Source organism: Sander vitreus, chromosome 14 (genome assembly GCF_031162955.1).
Source record: "Sander vitreus isolate 19-12246 chromosome 14, sanVit1, whole genome shotgun sequence".
NCBI classification, from domain to species: domain Eukaryota; kingdom Metazoa; phylum Chordata; class Actinopteri; order Perciformes; family Percidae; genus Sander; species Sander vitreus.
Genome location: NC_135868.1, coordinates 27,118,361 through 27,145,625, shown reverse-complemented (window position 1 = coordinate 27,145,625; position 27,265 = coordinate 27,118,361). Strand labels below are relative to the sequence as shown.

General features: G+C 41.9%; 1 protein-coding gene across 1 annotated transcript in view; it reads right to left on the bottom strand.

Moving 5' to 3' along the window:
• LOC144529374 (gamma-aminobutyric acid type B receptor subunit 1-like) overlaps window positions 1–27,265 on the bottom strand; it is an 86,435-nt gene that overhangs the window by 40,292 nt on the left and 18,878 nt on the right. Inside the window, exons 2-9 of the mRNA XM_078268433.1 lie at window positions 24,940–25,074; window positions 21,142–21,312; window positions 20,296–20,397; window positions 19,802–19,867; window positions 17,996–18,187; window positions 8,750–8,995; window positions 8,544–8,607; window positions 1,988–2,065 (exon numbers count right to left, since the gene is read on the bottom strand). Of these exons, the coding sequence (XP_078124559.1) occupies window positions 1,988–2,065; window positions 8,544–8,607; window positions 8,750–8,995; window positions 17,996–18,187; window positions 19,802–19,867; window positions 20,296–20,397; window positions 21,142–21,312; window positions 24,940–25,074 (1,054 nt within the window). The remainder of the gene's footprint in view (window positions 1–1,987; window positions 2,066–8,543; window positions 8,608–8,749; window positions 8,996–17,995; window positions 18,188–19,801; window positions 19,868–20,295; window positions 20,398–21,141; window positions 21,313–24,939; window positions 25,075–27,265) is intronic.

Sequence of the window (27,265 nt, the reverse complement as noted above, 5' to 3'; positions counted from 1 at the left end):
AGGTACTTGGCTGATTGTTTTCTAATGTTTTTTTCTCAGACGCGGAGTGATAGCTACTTATTGTGCAAAGGAATTCAAATTATAGCTGTTGTATGTGGTTATTATGTCAGAGTTATGAACCAATCAGATTGCTTGATTTGAGCTACCCATTTTATAATTTAAAATTATGGAAAAATACTGTTACTGTCACATCCAGCTCCCATGCCTGGGTCATGTTTTTGTTTTTAGCTGTCGTACCCTAACCAGCAACATACTATGCTGTGGCTACGGTGACATTTATTTTTTTGAGCTGGTTAATACAGCTGTTCATTTTATAGGTAGGTTGTTACTTAATGGTATAATGATCTAATAACAATACAGGCTGAATAAGGCAATTACATTCCTCCTTATGTATCTACCTATAAAGCAAGAATTATGTGTTTGTGTGTCTGTCCTTCGCATGTCTCGAGATATGGTGGTTCAGGTGGACCGTTTATGGCAGCTGCTGCTGTGGTCCTGCTCAACACCATGCACAACTATTATTATTTCTAGTAATAGTTCTATTATCTTTACTGTTACTGTAAGTGAATCATGCCAATTGCTATAATTATTATGAATCGTCTTTCTGTATATCTGTGTCTCTGTGTCCCAACTGGCAGTGGCAGATGGCGACCCACCAAGAGCCTGGGTCTGTCTGAGGTTTCTGCCACTGTTGCATTAAATGCTTGCTTGTGGGAAATTGTTATGTCTTTGTAAATGTTAGTGTGGTCTAGACATACTCTATCTGTAAAGTGTCCTGAGATAACTCTAGTTATCATTTGACACTATAAATAAAATTGAATTGAATTCAACATGGAGGCCACTGAAGTCCGCTGATGTGTGCGGAATGCACTTCATACCCAATGTGTGCACTATAATTCAACATACTTCTGTGTGAATAAACAGCAGTACACTTTTGCCACTGGATATTCTACATTAGAACCAAACTCTTCACTTCCCTGGAGTCAACAAGCATGAGCAGAGCCTACAGGAACAGCGGCAACAAGCCATTGCAACTCAAATATAGCTTACACTTAAAACTGCTGCCCCCATCCACAGCAGTACATTTCATAGCTTCTGTGTCAGTGTTTCTGCCAGCTTCTCCAAACTGGGTGCGTGCCGACTGCCATCTACTGTAGCTAACACACAGACTATGGAGAAGAAGCTCACACTGTACTACCACTTTTTATGCATTACCAGTATCACCATTTATTCAAGAGAATAACTTAAATAACTCGTCACCGCGTACTTTGACATCAAAATGTGTGCATGCTATGCAAAATGTGTAAAGGTTGGCAGGTCTCCAGTGCTCAGGGAGGGAGAACTGACACACACGACAGACACACACACACACACACACACACACACACACACACACACACACACACACACACACACACACACACACACACACAGAGTTGACTGTCTTTCTTTCTAATAGAGACAATTAAATAATGCAACTCACACTAAACGCTCTCCTGTGTACTGATTAGGTAACACAATTTCATTCCTCAAAGTCAAGGTCATGGGGCCCATTCCAATCCTATTACACCACCACCTAGATTGCTTTCACCTATTTTGTTTAGACTGTCAACTACCATCTTCTATTTATTGTACTACTGTCATGGCTTTGAAGGGGTAAATCAGAGCCTTTCACTGTGGGTCGATTTGCTGCTGCATCACTTGGGTGTCTGGTGAGCTGTGAAAAGTTAACAGAAGCGTTGCTCTTCTAGCATGCTAAATGAGACCTGATTGACTGATTGATGAACATTCGCAGACAACCTTGTAAGTAAAGAGTGGGAGGGAGAGAGAGGAGAGTGCGGAGGAAGGAGGAGGAATTAGAGGCAGAAAGGGTGAAGCTACAGGGTCAGAGAAAACAGGAGATTAGAATGTAGAAGGAGTGCAATGGACAGTGAGAAAGAGGGAAATAAAGGAGCTGAGAAAGATTGTCTCTAAGAATGTCTCTTACCTATCCACTTGTCATTCCCATACCAGGACAGATTGCCTTTTGTGCTGTCGTAGTATCCAATCTTCTTATAGCTCCCTCCTGTGAGAGAAAGAGAGAGAGAGAGAGAGAGAGAGAGAGAGAGAGAGAGAGAGAGAGAGAGAGAGAGAGAGCGAGAGAGAGAGAGAGAGATATGAATGTTTCACCGGGTTGGGCATCCCACGTTAATATAAACCGAAATGTGTGTGTGTGAGGTGTTGAAACTCAGGTATCATATCAGCACTCGTATCAAACACTTTAAACAATATCCAGCCCTAGTTATATGTCTATCCCAGTAAATGATTTAATACAATTTTGACTGAATTTAATTAAAAGAAATTAATTAACTAATATGTTGAACTATTAAGGAATATTTCAACATTTTAGTTGCTCATGTGGCCAAAGCCTTGTTGGATTATAAAACCCATACACAACATTGATAATGTTAACAGTACAGCAGCTTCACTTGTACAAAGACACAGCTCCCTGTTATGGTCACCCTTATGATATTCAGCTTTGGTTTTACTCAAATACAAATGTAAGTTTTTTACATTATTTTCTTTTTTTCTCCTGGGAAATCGGGACAGACAAATGCCCTGCATTCTTGTTCTTCCGCTCTAAGAAACCAATACACTTTATGAGATATTTTATTAATGAAATCGAGGCCAGAGGGATCCCTGCAAGCCTCTTTTATTTAAAAAAAAAAACTGCCCACATGAGAAACTGTCATCAGCTGTAGCCCATTCTGTGGTTTGCTGTAATAGCACTTTAATATCCCAGTAGCACAACCCAGGGGCATCAACCCACCCACTTTTTTTTTTTTTTTGGGGCATTTTAGGCCTTTATTTATATAGGACAGCTGAATACATGAAAGGGGAGAGAGAGGGGGCACGACATGCAGCAAAGGGCCACAGGGGGGAGTCGAACCTGCAGCCGCTGTGTCGGGGAGTAAACCTCTATGGGCGCCTGCTCTACCAGGTACATAGGCTTTAGCCAACGATGCTAATCGTCAGTGGTGACCTGAATGGCTAGTAAGTTTGAGCTTATTTAGCATGGCTAGTGTACAGGAAGGACAATATTAGGCTTAAGCAGTTGAGTCTCCATTAACCACCACTTTTAACGTATCATTTATTTATTCATAAGACATTGGAGACCTGAAATGGGTTTGCTAAGAGAGGTCGACAGTGACTTGAGAATTAGTAATTAAGGAGTGCAGCTAAATAATAGGTGAGGCAAACCACTAACCACCAGTTATATGCAATTACTTTCCCTGCTTGCTAGAGTTTTGAGCGGCTGGACGCAGAATGAATGTAACGTTAAGGTTGAATCGTGATTGAAAGCAGAGTCGGCTACGTGGCAGCAATGACGGATATCAGCATCTGTCATCGATCGAGGCTGAAGCTTTGCCAGGTGCTGAGCTTGGCGTGCATGGATAGCTTGGCTGCCGTTAGCTGGAGACGGCATGGTGGCGATCAGTTTGTTACTTGCATGAAGTGACCTAGAGTAACTTTAGCAGATAATGACAACACCGGGGGTCAGAACAGATTTAAATAGCATAACAGCCATAAACACACCACGTGCATAACAGCAGCATGACGGTACTAGAGGCAGAGAGAGAATCATTTTAAATGGAGGCAGCTGCAGGATGATAGGCTAACAATGGTTGTGTCACTGAGCTATTGGATAGATTAGATCAGCTGATAAGATAATTGACTTAAACAGGACATTAAGGAATAATGAGTGAGCATGTGTGTGAGGACTGAAATTCATGCAAAAGAATACTCTACCTGACTGAACTTATGCTATAGCTTAATTAGGCATAACTACAGACAACTAACATGACTCTATTAAAATCTACTTATTATGCTGTACTGAGGCAGCTAAATATACTGTAAGACTTTCTCCACAACTTTCAAAAAAGCATATGGGCAACAACCCTTGTGGTTCTTTGCTGAAATGGAGGGCTATTGTTTCATTGATATAACAGTATAACTGAGATGCCATCACAAATATATAGTGTGTGAAACCTACCATGCAATTGTATTCTCTAAGCTCAATTTGTTTATTAATTTAAAGAATAAGGCTATCAACAACGACTACCTTCCCTAGTGTACCTGATAGTGACCTGATACCAGGTGAATTCTTTGTTTTCTGTGGATCCTTTGTCTAGGGGGTTGATATGGTATATCTACCATATATAGTATATATGTCCAACAGATTTGATACATCCCTACATTTTCTGAAATCTGCATGGGAGGACGACTTGGGCATTGGCTTAACGGAGGAACAGTGGATGGGGGCACAGAGGGGTGTGCACTCAGTGTCTGATACAGTCCAGGGTGTGGCATCATCTCCATCTTTCGAAGGTCAACCTATCTAAAATGTACCCTAATATAAATCCTCTATGTGACCGGTGTGGGGTATTTCCTGCCTTGTTGGAGCACATGTTCTGGTTGTGCCCAAAGTTATCCAGTTTTTGGCACTCAATATTTAAAACTTTTTCTGATATTCTGGAACACAGTTAAACCCAACCCAGTGTTGGCTGTATTTGGGGTACGGGGAGAGGACAGTCTCTTCCTTCTCTCAGTAGCACGATGCATAACCCTTCTAGCGTGTAGATTAATTCTATTGAACTGGAAACAGGACAACCTGCCACCTTCACTATGTTGGTCAAAGACGTTATGCAGCACCTAAAACTGGAAAAACTCAGATATACATTGCGTGGTTCTGTTGAAGCATTTTGTAAGACCCTTAATTGATATAGTAGAAGCTAGGCAATAAATATCCCCTTGGCTCTTAGCTATGATAACTATCTGAGGTGTGATGTCAAGCAGCTTTGTACTTATCAAATCTGATTATCGATCGTACAGGATCTATTGTGTTCGTGTCTGTTTATGTTGCTTTTGTAAAACTATTTCTGTAATATTTTATAGAATCTGTATGCAATATGTTTGCTTTCTAAAATACCAATAAATAGACGTTTAAAAAAAAAGAAAAAAAGAATAAGGCTAGCTTTATGCTAAATTTTTAGCCACACACAGCCGGTCCACCACTGTGGTCCATACTAAAATGTCTCTAAATTTTGTACAGACTGTCATGGTCCACAGAGGATGAAACCTATTAACTTTAGTGATTCACTGACTTGTTTTTCTAGTGCTAGCATGATATTTTCTTGGTTCTGTGTGAAAAGTCTCCACAATGATTGAATGGATTTCCATGGAATTTTTCACATGTATTTAGGTCATAAGAGCATGGCTTTTCTAATGATGATCCTCTCACTTTTAATTTATGATGTTGATGAAAATCTATTACATTGTCTTGCACTCCACGCAATGGTCTATTCCCAATAGAAAAACAAAAACTACTACCTGCAAGTTAGAAAACTCTTGGGTTGTATGAGTAAAACACAAACAGTTGGCAGCCTGTATGGATGCTGAAACCAGAGTTCTATGAATTCTGGATGACAGCCAGATGTATTATCTAGGCATCAAATGGGATTGAAACACGTCTGGTGTAGACAGAAGTAAAATAGAGGGACACTAGCAACAATCTGACAAAGCTGACACATATAATCCATTGCTTTACTTGTTTTAAAGTCATTGGCTTTCATTGTTCCTTTGTTGTGGGCATAAAGAGCTCAAACATGCTCACAAGAAAGATGTATTCTGCTTAATATATTAAAAGAATGATTACAAAACAGAATGGCTAAAAGATAATTGACAATGTTTGAAGCTTGCTTGCCAAATTGGATAAAGATTTGACTGCCAAAATGAAACAGGACAGAACACAAATTTACATCTGAACAGTTCTACATTCTGCAAAGTTCAAGACAACAGGGTGCCCAACCTCAATTTACCAGTCTCACATCAAACTATTTAAGTTAACTGTATCATTTAGTATTTTTGTTATCCCCATTTTGACAACACAAGATTATCCATTGTGACAGGCCTGGACTGGCATAATAATTCAGGGCGTGGATCTAACATCAGCCCAGGCCAATCTCCACACCTTCACAGCAGACGTATACTGTAACCATTTTGTAAAACGTGGTGGAGTGAGGAGGTTGGCAGTGGAAATAACTCTGCTGCATCACACCATGTTCTACAGAAAAGGATAAGTTGCCTTTTTTACCTAATTCATGCTGCCCTTGCAACACATTCTCACTCCCAGAGCGTCAAAAAGCAACGCTTGGTCAGGTGCCTTTGGTGTTTGTTACTGGCGCAAAAAGTCTCCTTTAGCGTCTTAGTCACACGCATTGGGGCTTCCCTTTTGGCGTCATATTTTAAGACGCGCTTGGTTGGCACTCCAGGCGTTACTTTTTGAAGCTCTGGGTCGTGATCGTGGATCTTGGGTGGGGTTACAAAACTGCACCACATGACAGAGAAGCATCTGCCTTTAGAAGAAAACTAACTTCCACTATTGCCTTGTCCTTTTCAAAGCCTAACAACTATTTACAAATGTGGACCTGCAGGCTGTAGTGAAGCCAAATAACTTTTATGTTGAGAAGCTGGAAGAGGCTTGAATGAACATTTTATTTCCATGTCTATCTTTCCCTTAGCTTAGACTCGACCAAAGTACTGCCCAGGGCCAGCACGGTTCCATATTTCCATCAAACAAATTTCAGCTCATCACCGCCCCTTCCCTTGTGGGATGGCAGAGGCCAGCACCAACAAAACAAATTAGCAAAACAGGCTTAATTTTTAATCAGTCCCAAGAACACAGAAAGCCTCCAATAGTCACAGATGTCAGCGCTGTGAGAGAAACACAATGCACAGACAGACTGAATGAACACAGGCTCAGTGATCAAAAGGCAGCCATCAAACCAGAGCCTCACGCCAGTACAGATAAGGCACTACCGTCGCCATGTGATCACTCAGCCTCAGCTACTCTATTCCGTGGAAAACACAGTGATGCAACCATCTAACATGAAAACTCATCGGCCTGCTGGTAATTCAGAATAATATTTGGATTATTGTAGAAGAAGTTGTTGTTTTCCCGTGGCTGTAGAACACTGCTGCTATGCAACATAAAATTATGTATTTTTTTTAACGTGGTTTTATATTTTCTAATTCCAATTAAACATTTCAAAATGAAATAAACTTGACTTAAATGAACCTAGTTTAGAAAGGCTAAACAGGGTGTACTGTTTATCACTTTAAACTACTAATCTTGGTGAATCTTACATTTCTGAGCCACCTTTGTTATTATTTGTTTTATCAGAGATTTGTGGGATTTCTCCATTGCGAGTCACTTTACATAATGTATCTCTAACCAAGCAGAGACCCACATCCATTTTGTCTTTTTTTGCAGAGGAACAAGAGATCCTTAGGGACAGATAGCAGTTCAACAGTGGATGCTAAATGGGGGGGGAAAGATGCTCATAGAAGTGGTATACATAATCTGAAAGCTGGAAACCTCAATATTAATTTGAGATGCAGCTCCACAATTAAGTTTTTCTAGTCATGAATCTGTAATAAACATTGTGCTTTGGCTAGGCGCATATTCAAATGTTGAAAGTGTATAGTGCATAGTGTAAGGGTTGGGAATAGTATGATTAAAGTATATAATGGCCATCCCCATGTTCTTTCAAGGCTCATAAGTTGTTGCAGCAATATTTGGGTTGATACCATTTGTTACACAGATTTAGTGCAACATTAAACCCTTTAGAATTAATGAAGACACAAAGACCTTGAGGAACACCATAGAAAAAATAAATGCTGTAATTTGGTTTCAAATATTTTTGACATTTAGAGATTTCTGCAATAATCTTTTTTAGCAATTGGATGGCAAATGCTTCTGTTGTGGAAACTGCTCAGAAACCCCTTATTTTCAGTAAACCTAGGAAAGCCATACATCCTCTGAATGCCATCGGTTTCTGTGACTATCCTAGAGGGCACAACAGGTCATTTTACACAGTGAGGTCAAGTTTCAAAAAATGGTCTCACTGCAATGAAATTGCTACTACTAACATCATCACACATGAATATAATTGGGCTCACTGAGTCTCAGTTGTTCAGTCAGACCCAATTTATGCAATTTAGGACTGTTTAGGGACCTCAGTATGCAGAATTATTCAAATACACCAATTATAAAATAGGCAAAGATAATTTGTACAGCATGCAAAAAACACCACTCCAAAAACTGAATGGGATTAACATAAAGTAGGCATATCTGTGAAGGGGAGACCCGTGCCCTACTTACAGTATATAGGGTGAGAGGCAGGGTACACCCTGGGAAGGTTTGCCACAGGGCTGTCAGACAGAGCCAGACAACCATTCAAGCTTATTTTCCCACCTATAGGCAATTTAGAATCGCCAATTAACTGACGCTACATGTCAGCAAGGAGCTATTTTTCTATACTTCTTGTAGACACGCAAAAAAGTCTGGCTTTGCCAAATACATTGGCCACATGAAATTACACTTTATTATTTCTTATATATGTATACAGTTTGATGGACAGGACAAGCTCACCGCACATTGTATCTAATAAATTGATTATTATTAAATAAATTCCATTTTAAGGATATGTGCTGTGACATACCTTGAAGCTGTTCAATAAGAGTCCAGGCCATACGGGATCCTTGAGCGTCAAATACAACATGACCCTGAAAGGAAAAAACAGAATTTTAATGTTTTAACAACCCCCTCCATTCTTCACACAGTGTCGTAGTCCCCCCCCCCGCCTCTCTCTCTCTCTCTCTTTCTCTGTGTGTGTGTCTCTCTCTCCCCTCCGGGTTTTGTACTTACTGAAACTCCTTCGAAGGAGCTGGTGTTCATGGCTCGGTAGATCTCAGCTGTGATATCCCGGTTGTTGTAGTTGAAATCTTCTAGCCGGTGACCCTTGGCCTTTAGGGGTCCCACGGTCTTGTTCAGGGCCAGGGCTAGAGCCCACACAGCATCGTAGGCCAGGGGGGCCTCCTGGAAACCGCCCGTCTCCTCTGGATTTTTACCTCCGAGTTTAGACATCAGCTGATCTAAAAATTCCTGAGAGGTCTAGAAAGGAGAGAACATGACGAGAGAAAGTGGATGTGATTGTGGGTTTCTGAAAGTTAGAAAAGTTGGGCGCAGCCCCTCCAATTCCGATGTCAGAAAGGTTTAGGGTGTAGTGTAAAAATAGCAATTATTTATAATTAATAATCAATGAATACCCAAAATATATGACAACAACTATCCATCCATCATCATTCGTTTAGATCGAGAGCTTTGTCTTCCGGTTCAACTCTCTTTTCACCACAACGGTGCGGTAAGAGATGCAATACCGGATCGCTGTCTGATTCTCTGGCCAATCCCCCGCTGCATTGTCCCCTCACTCGCGAACAAGACCCCAAGGTACTTGAACTCCTTCACTTGGGGTAAGGACTCATTCCCCATCCAGAGTAGACGCTCCATTGGTTTCCTGCTGAGAACCATGGCCTTAGATTTAGAGGGACTGATCCTTATCCCAGCTTCTTCACACTTGCGAACCGATCTAGTGAGTGCTCAAGGTCATGGACCAATGATGCCATCAGGACTGCCTCATCTGCAAATAGCAGCGATGAGATCGGAGGCCAACCCTCAGGGACGGGTTCCGTATTGTTCCTCTTCAATCTGAGGTTCACCTATCAGCCGAACCCTCTTTTCCAGCACCTTGGAGTAGACTTAACCAGGGAGGCAGAGTAGTGTAATATCCCTGTAATTGGTACATACACTCTTTGGTCTCCCACCCTGGTCTGCCACTCCTTTGGCACTGTCCATGCAATGTTGAAGAGACGTGTCATCCAAAACAGCCTCTCCACACCCAAAGCTATCAGCATTTCTTGACGGATCTCTTAAGGCATCTGAGACCCTGAGACCAGGTCAAGCCAGTAGATGATAAGATGCGAACCACAGAACAATTGTGATCAGATTGTTTTATAACAAGGCCCATGTGCCTTAGTCTACTGACGTACTCCCTTAGAAACAATTTGACCTGTTTTCACTAAACTTTCTGGGTTTTCTTAAACCAACTGCATTGCATGCATCATCATGTGAATCTATCTTCCCAGCCTGTCAGCTCCTCTAACACCAATGTCTGAAGTGAAGACAATTATCACCTTCATTTCAGACTGTCTCATGGGGCACAACCTTCTGAAAACCCCCTCTGTTTTAATCATGAAGAACATCTGTCATCATTTATTACAACAATCCAAAAGAAATAGGTTTTTACCTTTTATATCAAAACACACCACTGACAAAGAAAAAGTGGTCACTGCATGTGTGCACTGTGCAGACTATATAACAATATACCTATTCTTACAACAGCTAACAACTCGTGGAATATATCCAATACCTTCAGAAAATACAAGTGAACCAAGCAAGGGCCAATTGTAACTTCAGTGAACAGTGTTGTTCTTCACCACAGTGCTGTGGTGTGTCTGTCTAGCAGCAGGCCCATCCATCCATCCATCCATAACTGTGGATAGTCATGGTTCTCAAAGGATCATGTCCAATAATTTGGTTGAACCCTCTAACATTTCCTTTTGCATTACCATCAGACAATCATGCTTTCTTCAGCTGATGACAACAGCTTGGATTCAATGTTTGTAACAGTTTCAGATCTTGAGAAAGTAGTCCATGCCTTTATTTCCTCTCCCTTGGACTGCTGCAATCTGCTCTGGCCAGAGCACCATCAAAATGTTGCTGCTAGGCTTTTAACAAACTTTATAAAATCAGATCACATCAGTCCCATTCTTGCATATTGGCACTGGTTTTAAAATGGCTTTTAAGGTTTTGTGTATAACTTTTACGTAAGCGTTTTCATGGTCAGGCCCCTAGTTTTATTGTTCATACACACACGTGAGCTCTATGTGTAATTAGAAAACAGCAGAGCAGCAGAATCGCATGATGACTGGCGTGGAGAAATGCGCTTCTGGTGGAAACGGACGTGTCCGGACATATTGTGGCGCTGGAATTCCTTATTATCAGGTTCTTAAATAAGCCTCGTAAGATTCTCCAGATGATTCAGAATAATGTGGCATGTGTACTGACAGATACAAAGATCACATTTTCCCTGTGTAAGCTTCTCTACACTGGCTCCCTGTGTGTTTTAGCCCCATTTCTACCTGACAAGGTGACGTATCTTCTCCACCTTTGGTTTTTATGAGCATTTAATGCCTTTATTAGAGAACTGACAACAGAGAGATGGCAGGAAATGGTAGTTGGAGCCTTAAACCCCTAAGTCACAAGCACCCTGACCTTTTGGTTTTTAACTGCTGCTCTCCATAAATACCAAGCGGGGCCTGGACATGTTGGTCTGTCCAACAAGGGTTCTCCACTGATATTTTTTTAAAGTATTGGTTGTCTTGCTCCATACTGTAAATATATGTTGGTTACTGTTGTTGTGTTTTTTTGTAGCAGTCCTTTGTGTCACATCTGCTTGACCAATCATTTTCGTCAACATTTCTGGTAACCTCTGAAAGTAACTGTAACTTGCATTTAGTTTCACCTACTGAGCAATGGCCAAGTTGTAGTTGCAGGAGCTTGTCCCCAAAGCATGTGGAGAACAGTGGAAACAACAGCAGACAACATGACAATGTCTACATGCTACAGTTTGTTTAGCCCTGCAGTAGTAAAGAGCTACGAGGGTGACCAGGCATTTGTCGTCTGGCCGGCAGTAGTGGATCTCCTGCCTCTTCTCATTCTCATTCTCATCTCATGGCTTTCTCCCAACTCATTAGACTTAGTAGTTGTATGTGTCTGTATCTACTAGAAATTTCAATTGATGTTTTTTAATCTTCTGTTATTGTCTTACTGTCAATCACAATCTGTTAAACATAGAATTTACATTTAAGAAGTGTTTAATGTCCATAGTGAGCCTATGGACATTTACATAACATTACATTGATATAACAGACTTGTGCATCCAAAGCAACTTGCATTTTTTCTCATACTAATAAGGAGCATTTTGGGGTTTCTGTATCTTTCTCAAGGACCCTTTCACAGGCTCTGGGATCAAACCACCAACTCTACAATGACTGGCTATCCCACTCTACCAACTGAGCCCCACATGCTTTTAGTACAAAGGCTAGATAAAATGCATAGTTTCTTCAGTGATCAGATGTGTAGTCAGCCCATCTCACTATCAATTTGAGCCAGAGGAAGTTCGGTTGGTGATTGGTGGTGATTTCATTCAGAAACAGAGCAGAAGATGAAAAGGAGAGGCAGCAATGCTGTCTGATCCTCACACAGCCAGGATCACTTCACCGTACTTTGATCAATAAGAGGCCATTCCTGCATCTCCAATTATTTAAGGGATGAATTAAGTGGGGGTCTACTGCCTACAAAGGTTTAGATCTGTGTTGATCTACTGAATTGGAGACAAAGGATGGATTTCATCCTGCTGTTTATGAAAGCATTTTTTGGACCAATTATGTCTCTCTCCCCCACCTCTGCCTGCCGCACTGTGGACGTGTGTGTGTGTGTGTGTGTGTGTGTGTGTGTGTGTGTGTGTGTGTGTGTGTGTGTGTGTGTGTGTGTGTGTGACAGCCAGCCAGCCGCAGGACACGCTTGTGGAGTTTAACTCCGAAAAGACAGTTAACCACAGGTTCCCTTTAATCTTATGATGGACATGTGTTGTGATATTTAAACAAACAAACCGTCAACGGCGAAATAAAAGCCTCTTATTTACGAGCCCGGTCTGAGAGACCTCCAGCTTACCTCGGGGTCTCTGAGTATGACTGGCCAAGCAACGAGCTAGCGGCCGGGGCAGGCGCCTGCTGGCTGTCGCCTGGGGAAGGGAAAAGACCTTGCCCTGAAGTATGAGCTGAAATAGTTACAGGAACTGCGGCCAGAGGGACTTAAAATCCCCAAATTGGTCCAGTCGGAACACGAGAAAAAAAGGGTTCTAGGAATTTTATGTTCTAGGAACTGCAAAAATCCCTCCGGTCGGAAAGCAGCTAATGAACGTCTGTTACATTCAAGCCATTGCCAAATAAGTTGCTACAAAGCTAATTAAGACTAGCAGCTCCACACAACTCTCTCTGTATTTCTCAGTATGGCTATGTTCAGAGGATTGTGTTGTCAAAAATCAAGTGAAGATAATGACCTCTTCTGAAGAGTCCATCATGTTTTTTTAATTGGTTAAATACTTCAAAAGTCAAAGCTGATGAATTGCGGAGTTGGAAGAATGCTGTAAATCTTTAGAGCAGTCTCTTAAGACTTGTTTTTCTAAATCTACACATACTCTTCTAGTCACAAGTCGAACAGAGCTAAATTATCTGCTAAGGAGAGCTGAATTCATAATGCACAGAGTGAGAAAATTATTATTTTAATGGCTGTAAACCAAGCAAATTGCTTGCTTTGAAATTAAAACAAAGCAAATCCAGAGCTACTATCAACAGCATCCGCACAGACCGAGGTATCTCAACAAATCCTAAGGATATCAGCGCCACTTTTCAATCCTTCTATTCAAAGTTGTATAAATCCTCCTGCAACCCAGATCCGACACAGTGCCAGAGGTTCCTAAAAGAACTAAACCTACCTCTTCTTGACCCAGAGGAGGCAGAAGAACTGGGTCAATCTATGACGTTAGAGGAACTTAAATCAGCATTAAAATCAGTTAAAAAAAGGGAAAACGCCAGGGTTGGATGGAATTCCATCAGATCTTCTACAGTATTTTGACATATTAGGACTAGAGGATGGATACCTGAACTGAGCCCGTTGGGACCCGACAGGACCTGACGGGCCGGGTGAGGACAGATATTTAGAAATGATCTTCGGGTTCGGGTCAGGCGCAGTCACATCAGCGCGATAAGGCATTGAACATTTTAAATTTAAAAAAGTTTATTATGTAGGTGCGCACCTGTGTTAACGTGCGCTTGTTGCCCCGTGTGCGCTGATGCGCTCATCTGTTGACATTTCCGAATGCCGGACATAAATATCTTAATGCCTGTCGGGCTCGGGCCGGGTTCGGTTACTGCTCTGTCGGACGCGGGCCGGGCTCGGACAGAAAAATGCAGCCCGATCCGCACTCTAATTAGGACCTACCGTTTTACAAGCTTTGACTTCAGCCATAGAGAAGGGTACTTTCTTACCCTTACAAACCAATACTGCGCTAATTTCCGTTATACCCAAAAAGGGCAAAGATCTTATGGACTGCTCAAATTTCAGGCCCATCAGCCTCATCGGGACTGATATTAAGCTTTATTCCAAAGTCTTGGCTCTCCACCTAGAGCGCTTTATCGAGAAGCTAGTCCACCCGACCAATCAGGTTTTATACCAAAGCCTTAGCCTAGCACAGAACCTGCAGGTAACTGGTTACAACTAGCCTACTGCTCCGAATAAGTGACAAAATAACGCCAACATGTTCCTATTTACATGTTGTGATTTGTAGAGTCACAGCGTGTGCAAAAAACAACGTAACATGAGAGACAGCCATCTTCTAATCGTAAACAAACTGGGAACTATATTCTCAGAAAGGCGAAGCTCTGCTACTTGGGCGGAGTGATTTGCTTTGCAGCAAGCCTTTCTGAGAATATAGTTCCACTTCTACTTTTATCTGCGCTTAAGATCAGCCCTAAAATGTTATGGAGTGCCATGGGGAAACAGTCTTGAGGCGCACCCAGTCATGAAATGGTTTGTTGATTTTCCTGTGAGAGGATTAGTGTCCAAGATTTATGCTAAACTGATGCAAGCATCTATAGGATGAAATGGGAATGAGCTGAGCCCTGAGGGGAACACAATTAACACAATTAATTGGGAGACAGTTTGGGACATTTTCCACTGTTCCAAGAACCCAAATCACCAGTATATCCACTTCAACATATGTCATAGGACATATTGGACTCCTCAGAAGAGATACGTCTCTAAAGTCATTCCCACTCCCTATTGTACTTTCTGTCAACCTGAACAAACCTGCATATGGTCTGGGAGTGTGAACAGGTGCATGAGTTTTGGAAAAAAACAACATCAATAATATCTGATGTGATAGGATGTCGAGTTCCTACTGACCCAATTGTTTTGTTACTTAATGACGACTCTAAATTACACCTGCTTGGGAGACAGAGGAAAATTTGACTAGCCGGCTCAACTGCAACCAAGAAAATGATAGCTCAGTGCTGGCTCCCCCCTCACTTGCTTTGTATAAAACAGTGGTTGGTGAGCTCTCTACAGCCAGGATTAACAAAGCCAAATCATCAACTATCAGCCTATGGGAAAGCGCAGCAGCACAAATATCAGACTTAATGATCTCAGCCCCACAAGAAGTAGAGGAGAGTGATTAGGCAGGGTGTGATTTCTGTTTGTTTGTTTGTTTTGTTTTCCTTGAGATCGCAGAGGGTGGGGGGTAGGAGAGGGTCTTTGTTCTTGTTCTATTTGTGTTTCTTTGTTCTGTGTGCCATCTGACATTACCTGTCACACATTGTGGAATTTGTTTTGTATGTCTGAAGGTGCTAATAAAAATGTATCACAAAACAAAAGTCAAAGCTGATGTGCAGCGCAAGAAGGAGGCTGTCTATTATTTCAATATTTAAATATCCCCTGACCAGTACTGGAGCAATGCTTTAATTAATTGGTCCCTGTTTTGTTTTGTAAGTGGACGCACACAGGGCTGCACATGCATCAATACAGGGGGCAATTTAATGCACATTCCTGCTGAGTATCAGCACTTTGAGCACTCATGGGCGGCTGTGTCTCAGGTGGTATAGCTGTTGCCTATCAATCGAACGGTTGGTGGTTCGATCCCTGGCCCTACAGTCTATGTAAATCAATCAGTCCAATTTTATTTAAAGTGTAAAATCCCCATTAAACATGGTCTCAGTGCACTTTACAATTAAATGAACACAGAAATAACAGACAGCAACAAAACAATTGAACAGCAATTAAAGCATTAAACCAGGAACATAAGAGAATGAAAAAGTGAAAAAGGTTTGTTTGTATAGGACGCAGAAAGGATGACGTGTTATGGATGGCTGTCAAGCTGACAAGCACCTTGTATGGCAGCCTCAGCCGCTATATAAATATAGTCCATTCATATAAATAGGGGTATGACGAGACACTCAGCTCACGAGACGAGACACAATATTGGGCTCAGAAGAACATGACGAGATGACATTATAACACTATTTTAAAGAAAACTTCAATGAACCACATCGCTTACTTTGCAAGGTTGGATCAACCTGGCTTGTATTAGTCTGCCTGCAGTGATGATCTGTCTATTGTGTCCTGCTGTACCACATACAGTGAATGAATTGCCCAAAGTGATATCATTATCTGTCCATTGCGTTGTAGTTCTGGTCGCTGGGTCAGGAATACGGGAGGACAATGAGAGTTCTTGTCCAGCCACTTTCAGTTGTCAAGGTACTGAATGGTAACTCTACAGTATTAACCAGCGGCGCAGATCAGGTGCGCCCTGCCAAGTGCATCGGGACTGTGTGGTTATTTTGTGGCCCGGCTTCCTTGGCGCATGTGGGCACAGGGTGGGATCTGGATCAGAAAGAAGGCTTAGGTGGGTGAATTAGAGGCTGTGGCCATAATGTCGGATCTTTGATCACAAAGGAGAGAGTATAGATAGTCTTCCTCAGAGGACAGTTATTGTCTGGGACTTAGGTCAGATCACATAGCATGTTGCTCATCACAGCCACACATAGGCTAGCTGTAAGCTATTATAATTAAAAATGTGGAGCTCCAGGCCAGCCTTAAAAAAAAAAATGCGTTCAGCTGGTGTTTAGAATGGAGACAGCTAGGCCTGCACAATAAATTGTTATAAAATCGCGATCTCAGTTCAACCCTGTTCGTGATTTAATTTTTTTTTTTCCTTCAATTAATTTATTGAACGCATTTGACATTAACATGTTTTAATTATGTAAAGACATGTTCAAGGAGTTCAGATACAGCCTGTATCAGGGCCATATTTAGTTCAATGTGTTATATGTCACTATTTTTGGTAGCCTACTGTACTTAAATGGCCAGTATGTACTTTATTTTCTTTATTCATTGAAGCCTCTATGTTTACAGGCTTGTGGTGATGCGCAATGTGCTATAGGTGCCAAACATTTTTATTTTGTTTTGTCAAGGTTCATGTGTGCAATAAACATTACACTGGACTGTGTGACCTGTTTCCAACAGATTGGGGGGATCTGTGGGTATTTTACAGTCTGATGCTGGTTGCACAAAATGTAACCAGCAGATCTGCCATGCGACAGTGACATGATCAGTTGAGTTAGAGATGCAGAGGGAACAGATAGCTGCTGCCTTCACATGGCTGTAAAGGAAATACCTTACAGTAATAATGGCAGCAGAGAAGGAAAGTGTTGATATTTGCATGTTAAATAGAACCATTCCCAGCACCTTTTTCTTACAATGGCCCTAATACACCGTCGTAGTGGAAGAACCACGCTAAAGATACATAAGATAAGAAACTAAAGATAATCTAGGCCTACTCAGCTTTTTCAGTAACCTGGCTCTGCCCTCCTACGTACTTCCGCTCAATTTTCATTTTCCTTCAGTACGTGGTCTGGGTTTGCGGTATATTCGCAGGTTTTCTCCGGCCAATCTTTACTGGTCCAATCAGTGAACAGAGGGAGTGGCTGAGAACGATGACGTTGACGTCATGCGCTAGTTTGAGTTGTACTTCCGAAATATCGGTGGAGAAAGATGCGAGCAAAGCCATTCGGTCCGAAGTTAAAGCCCAAGCAAGAACAATCTTTGCTGAGTTTTGTTGGTGGCCATGTCGCTCCATTAGTGGTGATGGAGTTGGCTAAGGCGAATGCTAGCGATGCTAAGCCGACGTCACAACCAAACATTAGAAATTGGTTATGGCAGATCCAGAGTGGCTCTGGGCAGATCCAATAGTTTTAAAATTCAACAGAGTACACGCCTTCAAGGAAGTTAACACTTCCAGACTCTCTGTACAAATTAAATGTACAAGATTCTGGTAGGACCAGGCTACTTTTTCAGTGCATTCATCATAAATTCCCAGCAGTCTCTGCAGCTGCAGATGACTCTGCTGAGCACCATTGAAGATAAAGCGGGTCTCACCAGGTTGGAGGCCCCTCGAACCGTCTCTGGGTTGAGCATGACAATCTCAGTGGTCACATGACCCTCCACAGCCTCGCTCATCTGCTCCACAGTGCAGTTAATGGATGGGTCCTTGATCTTAAACCAGTTGTCTGCGTACCAGCCGATGAGGAACCACACATACTTCTTCCCATACAGCTTCTCCTTGTACACCTGCAGACGGACATGAACCAATGACAGGATGCATCAACACATACTCAAAGGAAGAACAGAGAGATTCATATTTTATAAAGTGTATTTTGGAATTTTAATGTTTTCGTGTTTTAACCCTTCTGTTGTCTTCCATGCACTTGTCGTCTTCCCGGGTCAAAACTGAAAATCAACACTTTTCTGATTGTATTTATTTTTTCCGTCACTTTTGGCGTTTTTTTCAATGTTTTGCCGCTTTTTTGACGTTTAACGCTTCTTTTCATTACCATGTATAAACACCACTAACACCAACTTATTACTAGTTTTACATTTATTTTTGGAATTCATGGTCAATAAACCTCATTTATAGAAAATTATACCTTACACTTGAGTTAAAAAAAAGCAGAAATTATGTATTATTTAGACTAATATTAAAGGAAGGATAATCATAGATTGGTATGTCAACATTCAGTTGAGATACTGTTTCGAAATATAATTTTTTTTTTTCAAATGGTAAAAAATTTAATAAAACACCCAACATTCAATGAGAGTAGAGATCTGATCATTTGTTGTACTTGCAAAGGGCGTTGCATGGAATCATCCGTGTTATTTTTGGGTAATTAAAAATTAGGTAATTAACAAGAAACTGATATTTTTGATATATACATTTTATAAGTACTATGGGATAGGGGAGAAACACTCTGGCTTGTTTGTATTTCTTTAAACCAATCAGATTCATTTTCAAAGTGAGTTTTCACTTGCATGGAATTTGCCTTGGTGTGTTTGGTGCATACAATAAATAGAAGTTAAACATAAATAAAACATGTTTTATAAACAAGTATAAAATAGAAATTATTACAATAAAACTATGTAAAATACACTATAAACAATATGTACAATAAAACTGTTAGGTTTTGTGCATGGTGTATTAATCAGGGGATATGCAAAAGTTCACAGTATGTATAATATGTGCAATGGTCAGGGATAATCGTAGTCCAGGATGTGTGTTAATGTATAGCGGCTGTCAGTCTGTCAGTGGGGCTCTCGGGCCTTGTTTATCAGACCTACTGCAGTTGAGATAAAAAGTGTTGTGGTGGGAGGTTTTTGGTCCTGATGGTACCTGAGGATTCCAGTTGCTGGGTGGCCATAAGTGCAACTGTCATGATCTTGGTTTTTGTTTTGTTTCCTGTTTGTATTTTGAAGGGTCACTTCTCCTGTCATGTCTTGTTTGACTTGCCTCGTGCGTTTTCCTGCCTTTGTGATTGTCTGCCCCGTCCTGATGTGGAACCTGTCCTTCAGCCCTCGTGTCACCTGTCCCTCGTTACTACCCTCGTTACCTTGTGTATTTAGTCTGTGTGCTCGCTTAGTCTGGGCTCAGTCGTCTTCCCAGTGTCGGATTAAGCAGCCTTTTCCCTAGCGAGCGCGTGAGCATCAGTGTTTTCGGTGTCCCTGATTTTTCCCTGTCGTTTGGGATTTTCTACTTAGTACCTTCGTTAATGTTTGGAGTTTTTGTTTATTTCCTGCCTTGTTTTTGAACTTTGTAAGCCTTTGTTATTTAATTATTTTACTGCCTCAGACCTTTGTCTGCTTCATGTCAGCCAAGTCTGTCACAAATTAATTTGAACAGGAACACATTACCTCACAGAAGACTTTCCTGGCCTCCGTCTCATAGAACAGACCAACAATAATTCTGGCATCCTGGCGCTTGAAAGTGAAAAAGAAAAGGACAAAGTCACACACAGGTTGGAGATATATGAAGAAAAAAAAACAAATTAAAGGCCGTGCAGTGTGGGTAGGGAACACAGGAGTCAACCGTGCTGCCAGCTCCTGCACCACACACAGTAGTAGACGTCCTCCATACTGGACTACATTTATGCTGTTACCATAGTTTCTGGCCACATTATCTCGCATGCTAAAACTAGGCTGCCATGCTACCAGAGTTTGGACCAGTGGGCAGCTGGAACTACAGAGATGCAGCATTGTGCTGAATAACTCCACATTCTGGCCAGGAGATGGGGAGAATGCTGCCAAGCATGCAGGAGCTCTCTGAGGTGACCAGACCTGACCCAGCTGATTGGTGCCCAGGTGCCTGCTATGTGTCAGAAGAATGGAGGGGGGGGGGGGTCTGGCACCTTAAGGTTTTTGACAGCCACAGCAGGGTCGGTGAGGAAGCTCTGACGAACGCTGATTTCAATCCCTGCTTCCTTCACCCTCTCTTCCAGATCATCCAGAGTCTGTCAAACACAGAGAGACAAGCACACAATAATGAGCATGCAGGAGAAGACCGAAAGAGAGAGAGACAGCAACGGAGTGGGAGAGATAATGGAATGGTAGGTTGCGAAAATAATTTTGAAAAACAGTAAGCAGCAATTGATGTAGCAGCAAAGTAGCGAGGGGGAAGATGAGTCGGTGGTTTAGAAAGATGATGGTGGGTGCGTGGGTGATGATACCAACAGCTAAAACAGCAGGTGGCAAGAGAGAGGCAGAGAGAAACCGATAAAGGGAGGGTAGATGTGATAGAAGATGGGGAGATAAGGGAGGGGAGAGAAATAGGAAATGAGAAAAGTGAATGTACGTCTAGAACAAAAAACGGAGAGAACAAAGCACCTCAATGACGTTTTGAACCTTAACTAAAGATAACTGGCTAAAATCTGTAAATGCTAAGTATTTCTCTTACTAGAGCCCAATGCCCGCCGCTTCAATAGGCGCAGAAATCCAAAGCTTGACAGGCCTGCTGTGCCTGGTTACAGTTGCTAAGCTATGATTGGATAATCACTGTTCAGGGGATGGGTTTAGCGAAAGGTCAGTTCACAGATGAGTTTGAAATATAATCACAGAGATAGGAATACATGTAGCAGATTCGGGTGTCATAAAAGCTGTGAGAGTATCTTTGAATGACAATGAGTGGTGTGTTGTAATTTAGTACTCTTGTATGACTTTGCTACTTTTCAACACTTTTAGCCAAATACATGACTTACTGATGTAAAGACTTCGGTTGTTTGCTGAATGGTGGCAATCTTGGTCCATTTCCACTTCTGGAAGAGCTGCACCCGAGTGGGGTTGTGCAGCGTGGCAGACGGATGAGTGCGGAAGAAGGTGGGAAACCGCTGCCGATTAGACAGAGCCGGAGAGCTGGAGCCATACGACAACTAAGAGACAGGGAGACACAAACAAGCATGGTGAAGCCAGGGTCTGGGGCCTGAGGCGTTAAACGGCTGCAAATGACGACTAAAAATGAAATAAAGAATAGGAAAAGAAACAACAAGCAAAATGTAAGTCTTCTGAATAATTTCTAGTGTTTCATGGACTTCAGTAGTCTGGCTATCACCAGACCAAGCTCAATCTTTTAAGATTGAACATTAGTCTGGGGAGTCTGCTCTGTATATTCTACTGCACAAGAGGCGTGATCAACAGGCATAGTTCAAATGACTCTGTACGCAATTGGATAGTCCTTCAACCAATCAGACCAACGATCCGGGTGACGTACTTTGTCCTCCATGAGCAGGTCATTGTGTTAAACCCGCTAATAGCGCAGGTGGATAAGCCAGTTTGTGAATGGTCCCCAGAAATTTGTAACGGAAGCAAAATAGAAAAATTTACAGATTCCCAGCCTGAGCTGCAGGGCGAAATCAAATCGCCGGCAGAGCGGGCTAGAATCTCTTAACCAAATGTTACTATTGGGCACACAAACGTGTATAATGTAATGCTGTACTAATCCATATTTTTATATTAGGACAGCTTTCATAGATGACTTTATGTAATGTGGAACCTGTAATCATATTTCAGGGGGGGGGCCCAGTGCCACACCGTGCCCCCCTGCTAGCCCAGCCCCTGCCTCTACGGAGCTTTGTAGCCTCTTTAAGCTCATCTTTCATCTTTCTGCCCACAAATTGTATGTGTGGTTCCAACATACAGATCTATATGAAAAGACACTGTGGATACCTTTTTAGGTAGGTTTGTTCCTCTAAATGAGAAGATTTGAAATTATAAAATAAATCAATCTTGATCTTGCTAAGTGACTAGACTACCAACGTCAAAGTTGCGTAATGTCATATTGTATAATTCATAGGCTAGGAACCCAAGATGGTAAAGATTATGACTACAAAGAAACTGACGCCCTGTCTAGACCACTAGACTGTCAGAAGCGTTCTTTTTCTTGTGTGTCTCAAGCACCAGATCCACTCTCATTAATCAATAACTTTGTGTGAAGAGACGAGAATGCACCCATAATTAGTTTACAGTATCTTAATGTTTGGTTCAATATGAATTCAATTCAGTTGTATTTATAGTATCAAATCACAACAGGAGTTGTCTCAGGACACTTTACAGATAGAGTAGGTCTAGACCACACTCTATAATTTACAAAGACCCAACAAGTCCCCCAAGAGCAAGCATTTGGTGCGACAGCAGCAAGGAAAAACGTTCTTTTAACAGGCAAAAACCATGGACAGTTGGGCAGAGAGAGAGAGATAGCAACTCAGCAAATGTAGATCACAATTTTCCTGCAGATCGCCTGCAATTTAAGGTAGGTTATTATGAAGTGGACAATGACAAAGGAATATGGGTCAGTTGTGCTTTCTCACATAAAAATAGCAGTGCATATAAAATGCACTGCGATGTCTGAAACATTTTTTTAATGTGAGTGCACTTTACTAGCATTCCCAAAAGAGCAGAATGACAATAATGCTGTACTTTGCTCGTAGCTCAGAGATGTTGGTTTGTCAGGACTATGACCTCTAGATCCATGATCTCCCTGATGTGTAACTGATCTGTCTGTTGGATGCTTCATGGTACACATATTTTTATAGATAGAGGCAACTGTAAAATGGCTCAATGTCTAAATCCCTACCTAATGGTTATGTAGGAAATAATAGATTTGGGACTTTGTATCATCTTATGTTAGACTGGGTAAACCCAGCCTGATCTGCCGGCGATTTGATTTCGCCCTGCAGCTCAGGCTGGAAACCTGTACATTTTTCTATCCTACTTCCGTTACAAATCTGTGGGGACCAATCACAAACTGGCTTATCCACCTGGTGCGCTATTGGCTATATAAGCGATGGCAAGCAGCTTTTTGTTTACATTCAACATGGCGGCCACCAAAGGGCAGCAACCCGTTGATGCCGCTGTCGCTGCTACGTCACCCGGGTTGTTGGTCTGATTGGTTGAAGGACTATCCAGTTGCGTACAGAGTCATTTGAACTATGCCCATTGATCACGCCTCTTGAGCAGTATAAAATACAGAACAGACTCCCCAGACTAATGTTCAATCTTAAAAAACTGAGCTTGGTCTGGTGATAGTCAGACTAATCTTATGTACCTTTAGGTGGAGCAAAAAACTGTGTCCTTCATTTAATATTGTATGTGGTGTTTTCATTTGCGGGGTTCAAATGTTACGAAACAAGTTCTTCCTGAGACTATACATGGGTTTCTCTGCAACATCATCACTGCTTGCGCACGCAACCCGGGGGCAGAAAGAAGACGTGTTTCGTGTAGCTAGTAGTAGTAGCAGCATAGCGTAAGTCAAAATGCCAAGGAGTTGTTGCGTGGTTAATTGTACAAACAGAGCCAGTGATGGGTGCCTGATGTTTAACATACCTAGGGGGAAGCATGCTTTTGCCAAAAACCGGCGGAGGTTATGGCTTCAAGCCATAAGAAGGGCAGATTGGGGTCATATACAAGAATCAGGCTCCCATTGTATCAATCAGAAAAGTTGCAGCTTGTTCAGTTGTTCAGCTAAGTGATATCTACCTGTCAGGGCTGTAGTACTCGAGTCCGGACCATAGACAGTTAAAGGTCCGGACTCGAGATAAGTTTAGACTGCTAGCTAAAGCTACACCGATGTTTTGCTAACGTTAGCGCAACAGCGTTACCCTAGCCTGCTAGGTAAATATTACAACTGCCTTTGGAGTTTCTTATATCTGCGTCCACGTTGTCAACATAAGACTTGTGGCGTTAGTGCTCCTTTTGTACCATCATTTTATTGAATGAAATATTAAGCTTCGCTCCTACGAGATGGGTGGGTTTTTATTACATTACACACAAAGCTAACTGTCTATAGTTAGCCTGTACGTATGCTAGCGGACATTAGCTAACGTTGCAGAGACAGTGGCAGTAGAGTTTCGGCAAGCTAACCACGACAGTGTTGTCGCCCTCTTGCCCACAATCAACCTCAGCTGCTAAAAACAGTCAACCTGCAGTGATGTTTTGAAATGGAGACACACATATCGTACCTTTTCCCACAAATCCTGGCCATTATTTTAAGGCATAAACCAACCATAGGGGTACACTCAGGGGTAACCCTGCTGCTAACATTGGCTATTACATTAGCCTAAAATGACAATTATAGCCATACATATATATCACAGTACCACCTCAAAATTAAAGACAGACAAACAGATCCAACTAAAATCACATTTTATTGAGTCAGCAGTTATATACAAACAATAAGGAAAGCTTCAATACTTAAGGTTGTTGCAGTAGCTCACCAATCTTGCTTTCTGCCCCTGGTATGCGCACGCACCCTGTAATGTTTGTAAACAGGAAACCCGTGTATTTAGCAGAGCGACCGTCACTGTGTCCGGAGCTCAGCGCCGCCCAAGACGATTGTGATTGGTTTAAAGAGATGCAAACAACCCAGAGCAAACTCCACAAAGAAGGGACCAGGCTGCCAGCAGGGTCCAACCCTAAGCCCAGAACCACCATGCCGCCAAACATTTAGATTCACAGTGTGTGTTGTTTTGAAGATCTACAAACAGAAAGGAGAAAGTTCTTACCACTATGAGGTTCCACATGCGAGCAGCCTCGGCCACCAGCGTGGACACAGAGCTGCAGCCGGGCATCAGCACCACTTTAATGGGCTCCGTGTACAGAAGGTCATAGAGCAGCTTGGTGGCCTCACCTGGATCGCACTGTGGACACAGACACAGACAGTAGGACAGTCAGCAGAAGAAACACGCTGTGCCCAACATCCTACAGAGCTAATCGGGGGTTAAAGTGGGCCGGAACAATCCGGATCCGTAGCAACGTGGTAACATGCTGCAGATCCGGTGTTTTTAGCTGAGCTGGAGTATTCAGTTAAAACTAGGGCTGTCAATCGATTAAAAAATGTAATCTAATTAATTACATACTCTGTGATTAATTAATCGAAATTAATCGCATACATAATTAACGGTGCCTGAACCGATACTTTTTAAGAAAGTAAAAAAAGAAAAGAAAAAAAAGGCTACTAAACAACAGTTGGTGACATTAAAGAACGGCTTGTTTATTGCTAAGGCCATATGGTCAAAATTAAATGATTTAATAATAATGTATAACAATAACTTATTTCACTAGTAAATTGCTGTTGAATGACAAAAACAACAACCAGATAGGAAAAGGACATTTACAATAACTTCAAATGCACCACGAGGCTGTAGTTTACCAGTTTCATTGTCTGTGTTGTTTCTCTGACAGCAGATTGTTACATACCGGTGTTGAATCCTCTACAGTAAAACACAGTCAAACTTTACACCGTTTAGCATTAGCTGTCAGCATTTTAACCGTGTTTAATCCAGCTACTAACTAGCGGTAGGCTAACGTTAGCTGCTGTTGAGTATAGTCAAAGAATTTCTAATAGGGCGTAGACGGGCTTTGGTATAGTGTTAACTAGCGTCACATGCAGCGGGGTTTGTGTTTCCTGTAACGTCTGTTTCAGAGCAGCAGAGAGAAGCGCAGACATATCAGTGGCACCAGATTTTCATCTGTATGCAAACGTCAATATGGAATGGATTAATCTGCGTTAATTTTTTAACGCGTTATTTTTTCTCAGATTAATTAATTGAAATTAACGCGTTATTTTGACAGCCCTAGTTAAAACAGATCAGTGATGCTGTTCTGCCATCATTGTTGGAAGTAAATGTAGCCCCGGTGTTTTTTTATGTGGACTCAGAGGCGGAGTGGCAATCGGGAGAGTCAGGACTTGAGGCCGAGGCCGCGAGGGCCGGTCTGATAATAGTTATACATTGCAGCACCGTTGCCTGACCGAGCTGCCCGGCTACGCTGCCTGCTGGTCAAACTGTGCAGCCTCTGCTCAACCCTTACGGCGGGCCGCAGCAGCCTCTTATTTCAATACAAACACAGGCTAATCAGAAAGCACTAACGGTCACAACCATGTATAGAATTTTCAGAAATATAGGGGGATCACTGAGCAGCCCCTCCCCAAATAGCATAGCCCTGGTCGGCCTATGACGTAAAGCCATCGAACACCTCTTTTTTTTTTTTGTCTATGAAATTTCCCAGTAGATTTTTTTGGTCCCACTCCGCCCCTGTGTGGACTGACTGTGTGGGACTCGGTTTAAAAATAACCTTTGCAACATGGTTATTTAGGAGGCAATTTGGCCTTGAGTGCTCTGATTAATTGGGCATGCAAATATCACACCAGTCATAATTTAGTTTTAATGAAAACTCACGTTTTGGAAGAAGGAAATAACGAGAGTTACATGTGTTCATGTAAACCAATTGTTAATGAGAAGACTTTATTTCCTGCATTCTGATACATTTTTTAGGCACAAAGTTATAGTGAAAACGTCTTTATGTCAAGAAAAACACTAAATTCTGTAACTTTTCCCCAAGAGCACATTTTGCTGCTAGTTGAAAAATGAATGAACGACTTACATCAGTAGGCTAACTGCATATTACTGTTGTAGCTAATTTGTACAACAAATACACTAGTGTTTACCATCTATTATGACATCTAATGTATTGTTTTGTTGTAAATGCAGTTCTCTTTTACCAGAGATGAGCTTATGAACATCAGGGAAACACCACTTTTCTTGCATCTTCCATGGAATTATTGGACATTCTAGTCAAATCCCTGGTCCCTGCAGTCCCATGTCAAAGTGTCCTTGGGCAAGACACTGAACCCGATGCTGTGCCCTCGGTGTGTGAATGTTTATCTGATGAGCAGGTGGCACCTTTTATAGCAGCCTTGGCCACAGTGAATGAATGTGTGTGTGAATGGTTCCTGTACAATGTTACAGTTTTTTTCAACTGCTTACACACAAAATCTTTTCATGTCACACGATTTTTTAAACCTCTCACTCAAAGCTATTTCTCAGCCTT